We start from the raw sequence: 18,129 nt of genomic DNA, 5'->3' as shown, positions 1-18,129 counted from the left end.
ATCTTTAAGAGTCTCTTATGGTTTGCTTCCTTCTTTTTTCTTTTTTATCCCCCTCCCATATGTTCATCTGTTCTGTTTCTTTAATTCCACATATAAGTGAAATCATATGGTATTTGTCTTTCCCTGACTGACTTATTGCATTTAGCATAATATTCTCTAGCTCCAACCACGTTATTGCAAATGGCAATATTTCATTCCTTTTGATGGCTAAGTAATATTCCATTGTGTATATATCACACATTTTTCTTTATAAAGAGCAGAGGTTTTTAACTGTGATATTCAGTTTGTTATTTTTTTCCCTTTTATGGTTCTTGCTTTTGGTGTCCTAAGAAATCCTTGGCTTCACCCCAAACTGATACATTCACTGCAAACACACATAGCAACCAAAAGCCATAAAGAATGATAAATTGAATTACATGAAAATGTAAAATTTTTTGCTATCTGAAAGGCACTATTAAGAAATTTAAAAGGTAGTCATGGGCTGAGAGACTGTAACTGCAAAACATAAAAACTCTTATAACTCAACCTAATAGAAAAACAACTTAAGAAATCTTTGCTTACAGCAAAGTTGTAAAGCCTTTCCCCTACGTTTTCATCTAATCGTTTTTAATTTTAACACTTACATTTATAGCGATGATCCTTTTCAATTAATTTCTATGTATGGTGTGATTTATGGATTGAGTTTCATTTTTTTTCTACTCTGTATGGTATGGCTATTCATGATTCCAGCACCATTTGTTGAAAAGACTATCCTTCCCCAATTAATTACCTTGACATCTTTGTAAAATTCAATTGATGGTATAGTGTGAGTCTACTTCTGGGCTTTACAATATGTTCTATTGATCTATAAATCTATCTTTCTGTGGGTATCATGCAGATTAAGTGTTAAAAGAAGTTTGATCTTCTTTTTCAAGATTCTAGATCCTTTGAAGTTACATATAAATTTTAGAATCAGCCTGTACATTTCTACCAAAAAAGACTGTGACTTTGATTGTGATTGCACTCAATCTGTAGATTAAACTTTTTTTTAATGTTTATTTATTTTTGACAGGGAGAGAGAGAGAAACAGAGCATAAGGGGGGGAGGGGCAGAGAGAGAGGGAGACACAGAATCCGAAGCAGGCTCCAGGCTCTGAGCTGTCAGCACAGAGCCCGACGCAGGGCTCGAACTCACACACTGTGAGATCATGACATGAGCTGAAGTCAGATGCTCGACCGACCGAGCCACCCAGGAGCACCTCAATCTGTAGATTAATTTGAAGAGAATCTACATCTTAATATTCAGTTCTCCAATCCCAGAACATGGTGTATTACTCCTTATATTTAGGGCTATTTTGGTTTCTCTCATCAGTGTTTTTTCAGGTTATAGTGTACAAATCTTTCATATATTTTATTAAATTCATCTCTAAGTATTTCATGTTTTTCTGATTCTGTTATAAGTGGTATTGTGGTTTTTAAAAATTTTCAGTTTCTGATTGTTCACTGGCAGTCCATAAAAATAAAATTGATTTTTATGTATAGATTTTGTATCTTGTGACGTTGTTAAACAAATTGATCAATAAATAAATAGTTAAATGTTAGTTTTAGTAGTTATTTTGGTATAACACTTAAAGTTTTGTATGTCCTCCATCCTGCTATCTATGAATAAAGACAGATATACTTCTTACTTTCATTCATTTTTCTTGTTTTATTTTTGGCTAGGATCTTCAAGATAAGTTTGAAAAGGAATAATAAAAGCAGACATCCTTGCCTTGATCCTGATTTTTAGGAGAAAAGCATTCAGTCTGTCAACATTAAGATATTAATTGTGGGGTTTTCTCAGAGGCCATTTATCAACTTGAGGAAATTTCCTTCAGTTCCTAATATAGTTTAAAAAAAAGTTCTTTTTTAAAAAATGTTTTAAATGTTTATTTATTTTTGAGACAGAGAGAGACAGAGCATGAATGGGGGAGGGTCAGAGAGAGGGAGACACAGAATCAGAAGCAGGCTCCAGGTTCTGAGCTGTCAGCACAGAGCCCGACGTGGGGCTCGAACTCACGGACCGCGACATCACGACCTGAGCGGAAGTTGTACGCTTAACTGACTGAGCCACCCAAGTGCCCCATCTTTTTTTTTTTTTTTAATAATAGTCACTGACTTTTTTCAAATGCTTTTTCTGCAACTATTGAAAAAAATCACATGGTTTCTCTTTTCTGTTTTTTTAAATATGCTAAATTATACTGATTTTTTTAAATTTTTTTTTTAACGTTTATTTATTTTTGAGACAGAGAGAGAGAGACAGAGCATGAACGGGGGAGGGGCAGAGAGAGAGGGAGACACAGAATCGGAAGCAGGCTCCAGGCTCCGAGCCATCAGCCCAGAGCCTGACGCGGGGCTCGAACTCACGGACCGTGAGATCGTGACCTGAGCCGAAGTCGGACGCTTAACCGACTGAGCCACCCAGGTGCCCCTTATACTGATTTTTAAATGTTAAACTCATCTTGCATTCCTAGAATAAATCCCACTTGGTCATGGTGTATTGACTTTTTATATATTGCTAGATTCAATTTGCTAATATTTTCTTAATGATTTTTTGTTTCTATCTTCATGTGGAAGACTAGTCTGTACACTTTTTTTTTCCTGTAATATATATATATTTTTTTACTATCAGGGTAATGCTGACCTCATAAAATGAGTTAGGAAGTATTCTTTCTCCTAAGTGTGTATAGTAAGGGTATTATTTTATTCCTTAAATGCTTGAAATCAAGTTCTTTAACAGAGATACAGCTAAAATTTCCATTTTTCTTGAGTCAGTTTTGGCAATGTTGTATCTTTTATCGAATTTGTCCAGTTCCTCTAATTTGAAAAAGTCATTGGCAAACATTGTCCATAGTATTTCCTTATTATTCTGTTAATATCTGCAGGATCTGTAGTGATGTTCCTTCTTTCATTTCAAATAAATATGATCTGTTATAATTTGTGTCTTTTTTTCCCCCATCAGATAAAAGTTTATCCAGATTTTGATTGTACTGATTTTCTCCACTATTTTTCTATTTCATCAATCTCTATTTTTGTGTTTATTATTTCTTTTTTCTGTTTGTATTGGGTTTAATTTCTTCTTCTTCTTCTAGCTGCTTATGATGGAAGCTTGGATAACTGGTTTGGGATCTTCTGATCTTTTCTTTTTCTTTCTTTCTTTCTTTCTTTCTTTCTTTCTTTCTTTCTTTCTTTTCCTTCCTTCCTTCCTTCCTTCCTTCCTTCCTTCCTTCCTTCCTTCAATAGTGGTGTTCAAAGCCAAAAATTCTCTTTAAGTACAGCTTTAGCTGTATCCCACAAATTTTGGCATGCTGTTCCCATTTTCATTTAGTTCAAAATATATTCTAATTTCCCTTGTGATTTCTTCTTTGACCTGTGAGGTATTTAGAAGTGTGTTGTTCAAGTTCCAAATGTTTGGGAATTTTTGATATTTTTCTGTTAATGATTTCTAACTGAATTTCACTTTGGTCAGAAAATGTATTTTTTGCAATTTTAATACTCCAAAATTTATAAACTTCTCTTATGGCACCGAATATGGTCTATGTTGGTGAATGTTACAAGTGTATTTGTGTGCATATACATACATACATATATATATGTGTATATATATATATATATATATATATATATATGTATTTTATACACACACACACACACACACACACACACATATTCTGCTGTTCTGGGCTCAGTGGGTGGTGTGTTCTACAAATATCAATTTGGTCAAGTAGATTAATTATGTTGTTCATGTCTTTTATATCCTTAAAGATTTTCTGTTTACTTGTTCTGTCAATTATGGAGAAAAGAGTGCTGAAGTATTCAAATATAAAGTTTGTCTATTTTTCCTCAGTTCTGTCAGTATTTTGAAGTAATGGTAATGGGGTGTATGTACATTTAAAACTGTTATGTCTTCATGATGAATTGATCCCTTTAAAATTATGAAATGACTCATTCCTTCTAATTAAATGAAGTCTAATTCATTGCATATAAATATAGCTACTTCAGCTCTCTTATGATTTGTATTTGCATGTTTTCTCTTTTTCTCTTTTTACTTTTAATTTACGTGTTTACATTTAATGTGTGTCTCTTGTAGATGGCATATTGCTTTTTTATCAAGTGCAACAAATCTGCCTTTAAAGCATTTACAATGGATGTATTATCAATATGGTTACTACTTGTTTTCTATTCATCCCATCTGATATTTGTTCCCATTCCCTCTTTTTCTTCTTTCTTTTAGACTGAGCACTTTTCAGGATTCTATGTTAACTCCACTATTGCCTTATTGCTATTTTTCGTTTTGTTTTTCGTAGTCTCTGATGTTTGTAGTATGCACTTAAACTTACTGCAGTCTATCTCTGAATAATTTTGTATCAATTCACATCTAGTGTAAGTATCTTACAAACAATATAATGATGAAATGCTTCCATCTTGCCGCATACTTTATGCCACTGTTGTCATATAATTTATTTATATGTATCAGAAATTTCATAATGTTATGATTTTTACTTTCAACCAATTACCTTTTAAATTTTAAAATGAGGGAAAAAACCTTTTATGTTTTCCTACATATTTACTATTTCTTTTGATTTCCATTTCCCCATAGAGACCCATGCTTTGAACTAATATCATTTTCTTTTTGTCTAAATGTTTGCTAACAATAGAACATTTCAGCCTTGTTTGTTTGAAAACAGTATTAATTCACCTCCATTTTTGAAATAGCCTCCCTGGGTATAGAATTCTAGGTTGTAGGTTCCTTTTGGCAGTTTAAAGATGTTACTCTATTGTCTTTTGTCTTACATAGTTTCTTATAACAAAACTTGCTTTCATTTGTTCCTCTGTAAATAATTCTCTTTTTTTCTGTGGCTGCTTTTAAGATTTTCTCCTTAGTGTTTATTTTTAGTAATTTGATTATGATATATCCTGGTGAGATCTTCTTTTTATTTCTCCTGCTTGGGATTTATTAAGCCTCTTAAGGATCTGTGATATTATTGTTTTCCCCAAATTTGAGGAAATTTTGGCCATTATTTAATTCTCTCTCTGTGCCCTACCCTCTTTTCCCCTGGGTCTTCAATTACACGTTAGGTTGTTTGCTATTGTAACACAGGTCACCAAGACTCTGTTATTTTTTTCTCCAGTCTTTTTTATTTCTGTGTTTCATCTTGGATCATTTTTATTTTTACTATAAGTTCAACAGTATTTTCTGCAATATTTAATCTGTTCTTGATGCCAATAGTGAATTTTTCATTTCAGATACTTAATTTTCCATCTCTTGAAGTTCCATCTGGCTATTTTTTAAAATATATATTTCCCTCTTTCTTATCACTAAATTCATGTTTTACTTAAAATATTTGAGCATAGTTACAATAGTTGTTTTAATATCCTTGGGCGCTCGTAACATCATCTTTATTATTCCTCAGACTGTTTTTATTGATTGACTTTTCTCTTGATTATAGGTCACATTTTTCTGCTTCTTGACACTCCTACTAATTTTTTATTGAATGCTGAACATTAAGAATTTTATGTTGTTGAGTCTAGATTTTACTGTCTTATTTTGAAGAATGTTGGGCTTTGTTTTAGTAAGGGGCTGTTATTTGTGTCCAGTTTGATCCTTTTGAAGTTTGTATTTAAACTTTGTAAGCCAAAGTCTGGAGTAGGCTTTACTCTCAGGATTAGTCACATTACTGAGACAGCCCTCTAGAATCTGAATTGCTTCTCTGAGTGATGAACAAGGTCTCTCCAATAAGGCTGGCTGAAACACAAATGCCTCCCAGACTTGAGTAAGCTCTACGAAATGTTGTTCAGTTCCCAGCTTCCAGGTAGTTCTTTGTCTAAATTTACGGAATTTCTTCCTGCATATCTACATCTTATTATTCAGTACAAACTGAATGAGGTCCTTATGTAGATTTCTGGAGTTCTTTTTTTCTTTGTAGAGCCCACCTTTCTAGAACTCTACCCCATAATGTTAGGTGCCTCAGATTCTCTAAATTCTGTCCTCTATCTCCTCAACTCAGCAAAACAGTTGTTCTCTGTTGGAGTGCCTCTTCCATGTTCCATGGTTGAGACTGTGCCTCCAGGAAGAGGCTCAGAGTGATTGCAGAGCTCACCTCATTTGTTTCTTTTCTATCAGGGATCACAGACTTGCACTGCCTGTTGTTCAATGTCTAAAATAATTATTTCATATATTTTATGTAGTTCCCGCCTTTTTTTTTTTAAGATGGAAGGTTTAATATGATTTCTGTCATTCTATCATAGCTCAAAGTAGAAGTCTTTTCTTTATACTTCAACAATGAATCTTGGAAAACAGTTTGGCAGCTCCTCAAAAAGTTAAACATATAATTACCATATGACCTAGGAATTCTACTATTCAACATAATTAAAAGCAGGGATTCAAGTGGATATTTGAATATGCATGTTCATAGTAGCATGATTCATGATAGCCAAAATTTGGAAGCAACCCAGTGTTCAACAAAAGATGAATGGATAAACAAAACGTAGTATATGCATATAATGGAATATTATTCACTCCTAAAAAAAGTGAGATGCTGAAACAGGCTATAACATGGATCAATCATGAAGACATAAAGCTATGTGAAATAAGCCAAACACAAAGGATATATACTATATGATTCAATTTATATGACGTACCAAGAATAGGCAAATTCATAAAGACATAAAGTAGAATGGAGGTTGCCAGGGATTGGTGGGGAGGGGTGGATGGCAAGTTACTGTTGAATGAGTTTAGCTGGGGAAAATCAAAAAGTTCTAGAGATGGATGGTGGTGATTACTGCATAACATTGTGAATATACTTAATGTCACTGAATTGCGTACTTAAAAATGATTAAAACAGCAAATTATATGTGTGTGTGTGTATGTATACAATCACAATAAAAAATTACCAAGACCGAAAAATTTTCCATCTATAATAAAGGATTTCTGACAAATCTTTCAAATATTCCAATAAAAATCTGACTCCAAAATTTGTGTAACACAACAAATAAATGCAATTCATGATTATAAACCAGATCATTTTGGTATAAAGTATAGCATTGTCCCAGTTGGCAAAACTCAAATGAGATCTGAGGATTAGACAGTAGCAATTTATCACTGTGAATTTCCTGATTTTGATGGTTTATTGTGTTTAGGAGAATGTCATTGTTTATAGGAAATACACACAAAGTCCAGGGTGATGGATCAATCTACTCTCTTAATGGTTCAAAGAAAAGAAGATCATTTGTAATGGATCTGAAATTTTTCTGTAAGTTTTTTATGGTTTCAAAATTTTAAAATATAAATGACAGTATTAAAAAAGACTGTGTAATGTTATCACATTGATCTGGTAAGAGTAGAATTACCTACAGTAAAATCACAGTAAACCATGTGTTAACCTTTGTAAAAAGTTTAAAATTAAAACTTTGAAAAAAGAAAAAAAAAGAGGCAGTGAAGAACAAAGTCTCTGCTTCATACTGAAACTCAATGTCTTGGTTTACAAGAGAATAAAAAGGGAAAAAGACAAAACCAAGGTGGATAGCAAGCACTTATACAAACTTGCCGGCAAACGTCTGATAAATGACCAGAAATCAACCCTTAGTTACTTACACAATGGTTTTTCCAATGTGCAAAAATGATTTCTCTACAAATTCCCGAACGCTATGGACTTCCCCAGTAGCTATGACAAAATCCTCTGGCTCATCATTCTGCAACATCAGCCACATAGCCTAGAGAGAGAGAGAGAGAGAGGCAAATCCAAGTTAAAGTTGAATGCATCCAGTTGCCCCTTGGGAAAGATAATGTTATCAAAAGCATGTAATTGGATATGGACATTGCTAAAAGGTAAACTGAGGCACATTAAAAAATTTTTCTTTCAAGAGTTTATTGGAGCATACATCAATTCAAATAGGGCAGAACTAAACCAAAGGAGGCTGGGAGCGCTGCACTAACAGAAAGTAGGAGTAGGGTTTTCATAGAGTAGACACGGAAGCACAGTAAAAAAAGTTATTTGATTGACTCTAGTTTACACAGTTGCCTTATTTAAAAAATTGGAGATAGCTGTTTGTGATTGGTTGTTCTTAAGTTTCATTTTCTTGGATTTGAGTGCATGGACTCTGGCTTAGGTTTTGGTTCACTTACATAGGCTATTAAGGCATTAAAAGCTGCCTCTGTCTAATGCTCTCCTTATATGAATTCTTTGACCTGCACAGCTAGAAAATGAGCATGAATTTTACACAATATTCTAACCATCACAGTAGTTATGTGATGTGAAGTTATGTTATGTGAAGTCAAGTTCTCAAACTTGAATGTGCATGAGAATCATCTGTGGAACATCTCAGTATAGATGCCCAGGACACAGAAGTCTGGACTCAGTAGACGTGAGAACATTTAGGCATCTTGATTCCCACACAGCAGGTCTTTGGGCTACAATTTAGAGGAACAAGTATCTGTGGCAAAGAAGCTTTTACATATACTTAAGAAAGGAAGAGTTTAAAAAGTATTGCCAAATTTTACTTAATATCATGGACAGAAGGTAAGAAAAAGTCATTTTTTAAAGACAGATGATTTTCCTTAAAAGTAGAACCAAATTTTTAACGATAAGGTTAGAAATTTACCAATGTGCTGACATCAAAAAGCAAAATAATCAAGAATCATTAATGGAAAAAGAATCATGTGATGAACAAAACTGCCACTTTTAAAAAGTTATCTGAGTGGCAATAAGAATGTTTTCACCAGAGTTCAGGATTCATCAGGTAGCATTTCAAGGTCAGGTACTCAATGGGGGCATCATACTGGTGGTGCACTTTTTCCACAGGAATGAGAAGTCTAGTTGGGCAACAATGCAGCTGCATGTCTGAGACACAAACTGGTGGCAACTGTCATAGCCTGGCTCCACTCAGTTGTAACTTTTATCAGTAGCTATACAGGACTACAGTTTCTATAGTTTGGAACTGTACGTTACTTTTTGTGATTTTGTTGCACAGAAGATACAGATTTAAAAAAAAAAAAATCATAGCTTATAGTTGACTAGGCATGCCTCTTTAATAAAAATCCAAGCCAAAAAAAAAAAAAGGTTTTTTTTTCATCATTCTCACCCACTTTTCAAAATAAAATGGGCAAAGATAATAGGCACTTCATTAGAACACAGTCCCCAATATTATGTGCATTAAACTCCTGTAACATTTAAAGAAAACTATTTTGGTTGGTGTCTCCCCAGCTGCTATTGGAGCTGAAATATAAGTTGCTGTAATCAATGGGGCAATTTATTTTTTCTTAGAGAATGTAACCCAAAAAGTTTAATTCCTCTTTATTCATTTGAATTTGTGGCATCCTTCTGAAAAATAAAAAAAAAAAGATCTTTCCCTTTAAGTTATTTCTTGTGAATATTTTGTACTTTTGGTCTATTACAAGACTATTTCAAATCATATTCTTGTTCTATGGAAGATGATACCTTTGGCAATTGTATATGCCTTGGAGATGGGGCACACTGGCTGGGACAATGGCAGTAGATTCAGGTCAGTGATATACCAAAAAGTAGCTAAAGAAACTGTCTTGGCTAGGAGAGAGTTCTGCTGACATTAATGAAATTTCTGCAGCTTCATTTTGCATTAGGAGTTGACAGTTGGTGAACACAGTTGATGAGCAACACTTCAAAAATTGTTAAATTAGTATTAGTAATAAAACTTGATCAATTTTTAAAAGACATAAAAGTGCAAGATGTTCTCTTTATTGGGATAGTCCATGCAACACAGAGTTTACAAAATCTTTGTACCTCCCTGAACTCAGGGATGAGCTATTAAATGCTCTAGGCTGAGAGGATTAGTGGGTTCTGAAATGCAGCCCAGCTGTGCTGGCCAAGCCCTATGCTCAGCACCCTTTGTTGTGAAGGTCCTCACAGGGTTGTCTTTTGTAATGGGCACCAAGGCACATGGGCATTAGCACAGGCCTGGTGGGGGTCTATCTCCCAGTGTCTCTGTGCCTTGCATGTGCAGTTCCCGCAGCTTAGAATACCCTCTTCCCTCATTTGCCTGGAAACTCTCACCTCTCCTTCCAGATCCCATACAAAAGCCCAAGATCTAGTCCTTGAAATAAATTCCTATTATCTCACTGAGTTTCCATGTGACCAGTGGCACACAGTATTGTTGGCTTCCCTGGGACTGAGCCTGCCCTTTGGCCACCCTTCCCCAACTAAGCTGACCCTCCCATCTTCCCTGAGTGCGCGCGCGTGCACACACACACACACACACACACACACTCACACACGCACACACACACACACACACACGCACACACACACACGCTTGTTTTGGCTTTCTTCAAAAATACTTTCAGAGTTTTTAGGAAAAATTAAATTATGCTTCTGGCTACAATTTCTATTTGAACATTTTTCTGAGGGATTAGTGTATACACTTACACGTGTTTTACTCAAATTTCCGTTCTAAAAATAACATTTAAAATAGGTCTTTCAGGACTGCTCAGCTTATTTCTTTTGAAACACTATGTTGTGCTAGAATGGTTTTGAAAAAATTATATTTTTAGTCATGTGAAAGAGAGCAAGAGCTTGCTAAAAATAAAAGGAGAAAATATGATTACTCGTTAATGGTAGATTACTTTAAACACTAGGCACGAGTTCCCTGGTACTTGTTTTGTTCCCTGACGGGAATCTGGGGATCAGTAGGAGACTCTCACTTTCACTAAAGTGGGTGCCAAGAATCTGCTCTTTTCTTTTCCATCAGACTATCTGTGGCCTTTGACCTATCAATTTCTAGGCATTTCCTCTAAAGTTCATATTGTACCAGACTCCAGTCTGGGAATGGGAAGGGAAAGGATATACAACCCCAGATTTATTTGTTATTACTGAATAGTTTACTGGTTTTAACAGAGGGAAAGGGCTTTGTTTAAATTTCCACTGAGCATAATTAATGGTTATTGACTGGTAAATGAAGAACAGGTGACATTCTGGATTAGAAGATAAATGATCTTGTGTTTGGGTGTGATAATGGGTTAGTAATTTGCCACAGAGCCGAGGCCCAGTGCATCCCATCATAATGCTAGATCATGTCCAGGACACAAAGGCCCCTGTGTGAGAAGTACTCAGCCATTCACCTCCTTATACAGCTGCACACGTTGATTTGGTCCATTTATTCTCTGATGGATAGCACAACTGAGGCAAAAGCTCACCACTTCTCACCTTCCTGTTCACATGCTGAACATATGACCCATAACACAGCCAGGCCACAATCTGTGATCAAATCGCCACTCGGCTTTGACGTCTGACTATAGAAACAATTTTGAGGTTACATGTTTTAGATGTCAGTCCTCTCTCTTTGTCTCTCCAGGAATGAAGGAGAAAAAAGAGAGTCTTCCCACATTCCTTCAGTGCCCTTTAAGGATATGACTGACTTATCCACTTCCTCAGATACTTATTTACTTTCAGCTGTGACCTGATCACCAGTGCAAACAAAAAAATCTCCTGCTTTTTAATCCATCCCACAGGGAGGAAAGACAGTTAAGGAATGTACCAAGGCTTTAGATTCTTCAACATAAAAATATCCCTTAATGGCAAATGAAAAGTGCAGTTTTCAAATCATGTCTCACATTCATTTTGCTTTTAAGGCACATGATGTAGAGAAGAAATCTGACACCATACCATTGACATTGAAGGCCAAGTGTAGATGGTTATAAATATTAGTTAAATTTGGACATGTGTTCTCTGGTAACTATATAATTATAGACAGAACATATCTGTTCTATAAATCTAATTTAGAGAAGTCAAAAAAAAAAAATTCAAGGAAAAACACTCTGTCCCAAAATGTACTCTTTGGCTATTCAAATCATGAATGCGGAAGTAGGTAGTGAAGGATCATTCCGCTTTCTTTGATTTGGTAGCTCTGGAGGCTGTTCACAGCTGGACCAGTGAAGGAGAACACCCAAAGTACATCACCACAGCCGACTAACTACACCTGATTCCATGCATGCCTTTTGGGGTGTGAGGTGTGTTTGTCTTAAAAATCTGGATTCTACAATTGCTTCCACCTCGCCATTAACCTCCAGTTCAGTATCCAAGCCACAAACACTTATTAACTGAGCTGTCATCCATGAATAACAAGATTTGTTAATCAAGGTTATGTTTAACTATGTTTATTTGACTGCTGCTTTTCCAGTCCTGTGCTTTGTGCTTTATGTGCTACTGTCATAAAAATAATCTTAGAACCATATGTATACATATATACATATACATGTATATACATATACATATACATATACATATACATATACATATACATGTATATATTTCAGGGGAGAAAGTCTATGAAATAATTCCAATAAAAATCAATGGAATTTGAACAAATGGAAATAAAAATTCCCAATAAAAAATGCCAACTGGGGCTCCATTCACATACATTTTGTCTTTAAACTTTAGTAGCTGTCTTCATGATAAGAGCTTGGTATTTATACAGTTCAGGTCAGGAGTTCAAGTAGTCTTGCGCTACGTCAGGCTTTATGCTTTGTAGTACCCACATATGTAGTCCTGAGCATTAGTATGGGAGACTACCCCCTACTATGACATAGTTGGGAAACAGGTACCAAATGACTATATAAATAAAACTATATCAAGAAAATTATCTAGTATAAAACCAAAGGCTGGCCTTAAGGCCTCAATCTAGTAATTTTCTTCATGGACAAAAATACTGTGGTTTGTAGATTCCTTCCATAGAGTTCTTCAGTCATTTTAAAGATACAAAGTTACTGAAAAGAATCATTAGGTAATAAATTAATAAAAACAATAAAATAACAGAACACAATTTAGAAAGCTAAAGAACACAATTTAGAAATAACAGAACACAATTTAGAACACAAATATAGAGCTCTTGTTTCTTACTTTTGCTATTAACACATTATTTTACATTGATATAATATGCACTGAAAGAAAAAGGCTTTGTGTCAAAATTGGCCCTGCCCTCTATCCCTATTTTCTTTTTCTTTTTCTTTTATTTTATTTTTTTTTAATTTTTTTTTTCAACGTTTATTTTATTTTTGGGACAGAGAGAGACAGAGCTTGAACGGGGGAGGGACAGAGAGAGAGGGAGACACAGAATCGGAAACAGGCTCCAGGCTCCGAGCCATCAGCCCAGAGCCCAACGCGGGGCTCGAACTCACGGACCGTGAGATCGTGACCTGGCTGAAGTCGGACGCTTAACCGACTGCGCCACCCAGGTGCCCCTATCCCTATTTTCTAGCTAGGCACATCAATGTACAAATTCCAAGGGCAAGGGTTAGTTTTCCTCTGGAAACAAGAGAAAACCCTCATAGTCTTGTGTTAATCATCCTGAATCAGTTTTTTCTGGGATACTATAGGCAGATACAGATTATGTATTTATTTCTTCTATTAATCTTTGAGTATATTTTATCTCTTCTATTTGTTCCATTTCTTTTTCAGGCGCACCAATTATGCACATGTTGTATCTCTGTTTTTCTATTTTCTGTGCCTATTACACCCTATTGAATCATTTTTAGGCTTGTTCTTTTCCCTATTATTTTATGTGGTTTCTTCCTGCCTGTTCACCTGATTCTTTTCAGTAACATTTATTTTAAATTTTGTTGCTAGTGGGGCTTCAGTTTCTGGATGGATTTTTTCTCTTCCATATCTTTCCTGATTACTTCTAGCTCAACTCTTCCATTTATTTTCTTTAATCCAGGGGTCAGCAAACTTTTTCTTAAAGGGCAATGTAGTAAATATTTTAGGTTGTGAGCCATATGATATCTAACATGAGTACTCCATTCTGCTGTTGTGGCACAAGAACATATACAAGAACACAGACAGTACAGAAACAAATGGCATGGCTGCATCCCAATAAAACATTATTTACAAAATCAGTCAACTGGCCCATGGACTGTAATTTGCCCACCTTTACTTTTACCAAACTCAACAAAAATATGTTGCCTATAATTTTTTTAAATCTATGGAGAACAATAAATTGAGCTCCAGCTATGTATTTTTCTTTGAATAATAAATACTCCTTATGATATGTGCTATTCATCTGTTTTACTCCTTTTCTTCTCCTTGCAACCCTCTCTTCACTCCCACCTCAGGTACAAATCCTGGAGTAATGCCTTTCAAATTATTAATACTATTTGAACAAGGTTGGAAATTTGCTGAAGAATCATATGAGGCACAGGAAAGTGCGCTGAGGGCACCCTTTCAAAGTTCTCTCAAAAGCCTCTCATTGAACTCATGGCTGTCCTCGTTTTTCAGCACTTAGTTGATTAGTGTGGCTTGCAGAACAGTCCATAAACAGCAAGACTGTTATGGTACTACTGGCAATCATTGCTTCCTTGCTGCCTTTACAACAGATCATAATCTGCACTCTCAGCTAGGAGGCTATGTCACAGACAGCAAAATTGGTTCCTCCTTCAGCAACATCCTCTTGCCATTCTGCAGAATAAAGGTGGGTATACTGAGGTATTCTTCATTCCTCTGTAATACCATTTTGTGGCCTTTTAGGACTCAAAATTAATTTGAGCAAAACATACATCTTGTATGTATGTATGTATGTATGTATGTATGTATGTATAACATAATATATTCTGAGTACGTAAGGAATTATTTTAAGCAATTATATGTATCCCTAAATTATGTGAGTATAAAATCATGTATGAAAGAACTTTAATGTAAAATCCACATACAAATAAGGGATGCTTCACCTGTCTAATCTGCTTAATAAGCCATCCTAACATTTCATGGTTTAAACCTTTTTACGGTTGAGGATTGTATGAGCTGGTAATTTAGGAGGGCTTGGGGTGGATGGCTCGACTCTGCTCCCTATGACCAAGGTGATCTGACTGGGGTTGCTGGCCTCCCTCAGAGGCCTAGGTCATTGGTGCTCAGTTCTCCTCCATATGTCCCCCAAACCTGTGATCTCTCATTGTCCAGCTCAAGCTTTTTTACAAAACAGAAGCTGCAAGGTCTCATAAGGTCTTAATAAGACCTCACTTCCTCTCATATTACTATTTATAGGGTCAGTCCCAATTCTTACAAAAGGGAAATGGATCTCCTTCTTTATGAGAAGAGCTGTGGAGTCACAGTGCAAAAGGGCCTGCCGAACAGGAGGGATTATTGCAGCCATCTCTAGAAAAAATCTACCACAAAGGCCTATCTTGTGATGGCTATCACAAAAGCTGATTGTTTCAATATAGTAATGAAATGACTACGACTGCCTTTAATATAAGCATTATTGCTTCAGCTCATAGTTTCTATATAGAGCTCCATCTATCTTTAACATTGTGTGGCATTAGGTTTATATGAGGGTGACAGTAATTTGCAGACTAACACCTGGAATATGGAAACTCACTTTCAGGTCACTGTAATTTAACAAATACTCTTACTTGGCCCTAACATCACTACTGTCACAACATACTTCCCAGAGTGGTTGTTTCCTGGAGCGTGCCCAGCCACCTGCCTCAACCAGGTGTTTCCAATTACCTGTTCCCACTCGCATACCCAGGTAAGCCATTCTAGAATTAGTTCCTGACTCAGCAGGAACAATATAAAAGCTGTGGGCATGCAGCAGGAAGTTACTTTATACTCATGACCCCCTGATTGCCCATCTCCCTGCTTATAGTTCCTGGCCTGAACATGTTCTTGGGAAGCCAGCTCTGACTTTTCTATGACCTTATCCCTCAAGCCTGTCCTGGCCACCTGGTTCTGCCTCAGTCTGACTCTGACCTTTGGAATCCAACTTCTGGGCTTGTTCTGGGCTCCCTTGAATAACAGGTCCCAGTGTTGCCATAGATCTCTCAGTTCCAGGTTTGATAATCATTGTTACCAGTAAATAAAAACTATATACACACCATATTATGTGCATTATGGGAGATGTTGACAGGACTTTACAAGCTTAGTCTAAAACAATAGAAATATAGGGGCGTCTGGGTGGCTCAGTTGGTTAAGCGGCCAACTTCAGCTCAGGTCATGATCTCGCGGTCCGTGAGTTCGAGCCCCGCGTCGGGCTCTGTGCTGACAGCTCAGAGCCTGGAGCCTGTTTCAGATTCTGTGTCTCCCTCTCTCTGACCCTCCCCTGTTCATGCTCTGTCTCTCCCTGTCTCAAAAATAAATAAAATGCTAAAAAAAATAAAAATAAAAAAAATAAAACAATAGAAATATAATGCAAGCCACATACGGAATTTTAAAATTTCGATTAACCATATTAAAAAAGTAAAAAGAAAAGGTGAAACTAATTTTAATGCTTTATTTAATCCAATGTATACAGTACAGTATCATTTCAATATAAAACATTATCACAATATTTTACTTTATTTTTTTGTGTATTAAGTCTTTGAAGTACAGTGTGTATTTTGCATTTATATCACATCTCCATTCAGACTGGGCACACTGTAAGTGCTCAGTAACCACATGCAGCTAGTGGACACAACACAGGACAGGTCAGGGCTGAAGGGTCAGCTTCGTGTGAGAAAGGAGAGTCCACCTGCTATGGGATGCACTGCCCTACCTATGTGCTTAACCTGTCAAAGACTCTCCTGGAGCTCCACGGAGGAGGCCTCCTCATCTCTGTAGCAGAGCTGGAGGAATAATCTTCCTCTCCTCCCTCCTTTGTAATTGTCTCCACCTCCTGACTTTTCTGGCAGTGATTTCATCCGTGATGTTAACTAGGAGGTAGAGAGCTTGAAAAGCAGTATAACTAGCTCCTAATTTATGGTCACCTATATTTGAATGCTTGCCTTGTCCATGTACAAATGGGCGACAGTACTACATCTCTAAGTATTTATCCCCCAATTAGAATACCTGGGGAGTAAATACCTAGAGAACCACTTATGGGTATGCTGAAATACAGTGATGAGGAGAGGAGGCAGGAATTCTCAAATTTTAGTGTGCTTTAGAACCATCTATAAGGTTAAAACACAGATTGCTGGCTTCCTCTAGCCCAAGAGTTTCTGATTCAATAGGCCTGGGGTGGGGCCTGAAAATCTGCATTTCTAAGAAGTTTGCCTAAGCTGGGGCTGCTTGTCTGGGACCACACTGAGAACCACTGTTTGTTGTAGCTGGAGCTCAGACTTGGGATCAGACCACCTGTGTTTAAACCCCAGCTCCAGGCAGGACTCAGCTGGAAACTTCTGGCAAGTTCCTTAATCTTCCAGTTCCTCAGAAAAATGAGAACAATAACAGTACTTACCTCATAGGGTTGTTTTTAAGATTAAATAAGGTAATATAGGTAAAGTGTCTGGAACAGTGCCTGAGACATAGTAAGTGTTCAAAGACTATTATTTATCATGATGATGATGATGATGACAATGATAATTATGTAGCTAGAGAGGGTTACTGGTGTCTGGGAGGATCTAGTTCATCTCCATGATCAAATTCTTGCACCCATATATGGCACAGGGAGGGGAGACTTAAAGGGTGGAGTGAATTTAATCTTGATTCTGTTAGTCAGAGCCACAGAATTTTATAGCTGGAAGGGGCCTCAGAGATGTTCTCATCCAATTCAATTCATTTTAAAGGTGAAGCAACTGAAACCAGAGAGATCATGTGACTTGCTTAAAGTCATATACCTGGTTAGTGCCAGAGCTGGGAGTAGAATCTCAATTCCTCTTTCGGTATTCTTATTGCATTATATGAACTTGCATTTTCATGTGAAAATTCTATTAGAAATGGTTGTTAGGAATAGCTGCATGGACTTCTGTGGCCATGTCAGTCAGTTAAGTATTTATGGAATATTTAGGTGCTAGGTGCCACTCTGCTAGAGTCTGATGGTGTATCAGGGAGGGATAAACAATGTAGATGCTGTGCCTGACTTATGGACTCCCAACATTTATATACAAAAAGGGTTTTAAAAGTTCAACATTGGATTTAAGAAAGAACTTCTGAGACATAAACTCTAGGTAGTTTCCAGAAGACATTAGGCATAGAATCTTTCTAAAACCTTCCTCCTAAGCAAGACTATCCTTACAGCTCTTGCTGAGGGAGTGAATCAGGCAGCTGTATTTAAGCCAGGTGACTTGTCTCTATACCTTCCCTCCTTCCCAAATCCCTTATCATGGATAGGGACCTGACATATTCTAGGCCAGTCTGTCTTAAAAGAGTGTGTAGTAAGAGACCCAGAGACTGAA

General features: G+C 36.5%; 1 protein-coding gene across 1 annotated transcript in view; it reads right to left on the bottom strand.

The window, feature by feature from the left end:
• GMDS (GDP-mannose 4,6-dehydratase) overlaps window positions 1-18,129 on the bottom strand; it is a 628,119-nt gene that overhangs the window by 115,791 nt on the left and 494,199 nt on the right. Inside the window, exon 8 of the mRNA XM_049654927.1 lies at window positions 7,612-7,730. Coding sequence (XP_049510884.1) covers window positions 7,612-7,730 — 119 coding nt within the window. The remainder of the gene's footprint in view (window positions 1-7,611; window positions 7,731-18,129) is intronic.

This window comes from Panthera uncia (genome assembly GCF_023721935.1).
Source record: "Panthera uncia isolate 11264 chromosome B2 unlocalized genomic scaffold, Puncia_PCG_1.0 HiC_scaffold_25, whole genome shotgun sequence".
Lineage (NCBI taxonomy): Eukaryota > Metazoa > Chordata > Mammalia > Carnivora > Felidae > Panthera > Panthera uncia.
The sequence above is the reverse complement of the archived record's forward strand: the minus strand, read 5'-3'. Positions and strand labels throughout refer to the sequence as shown.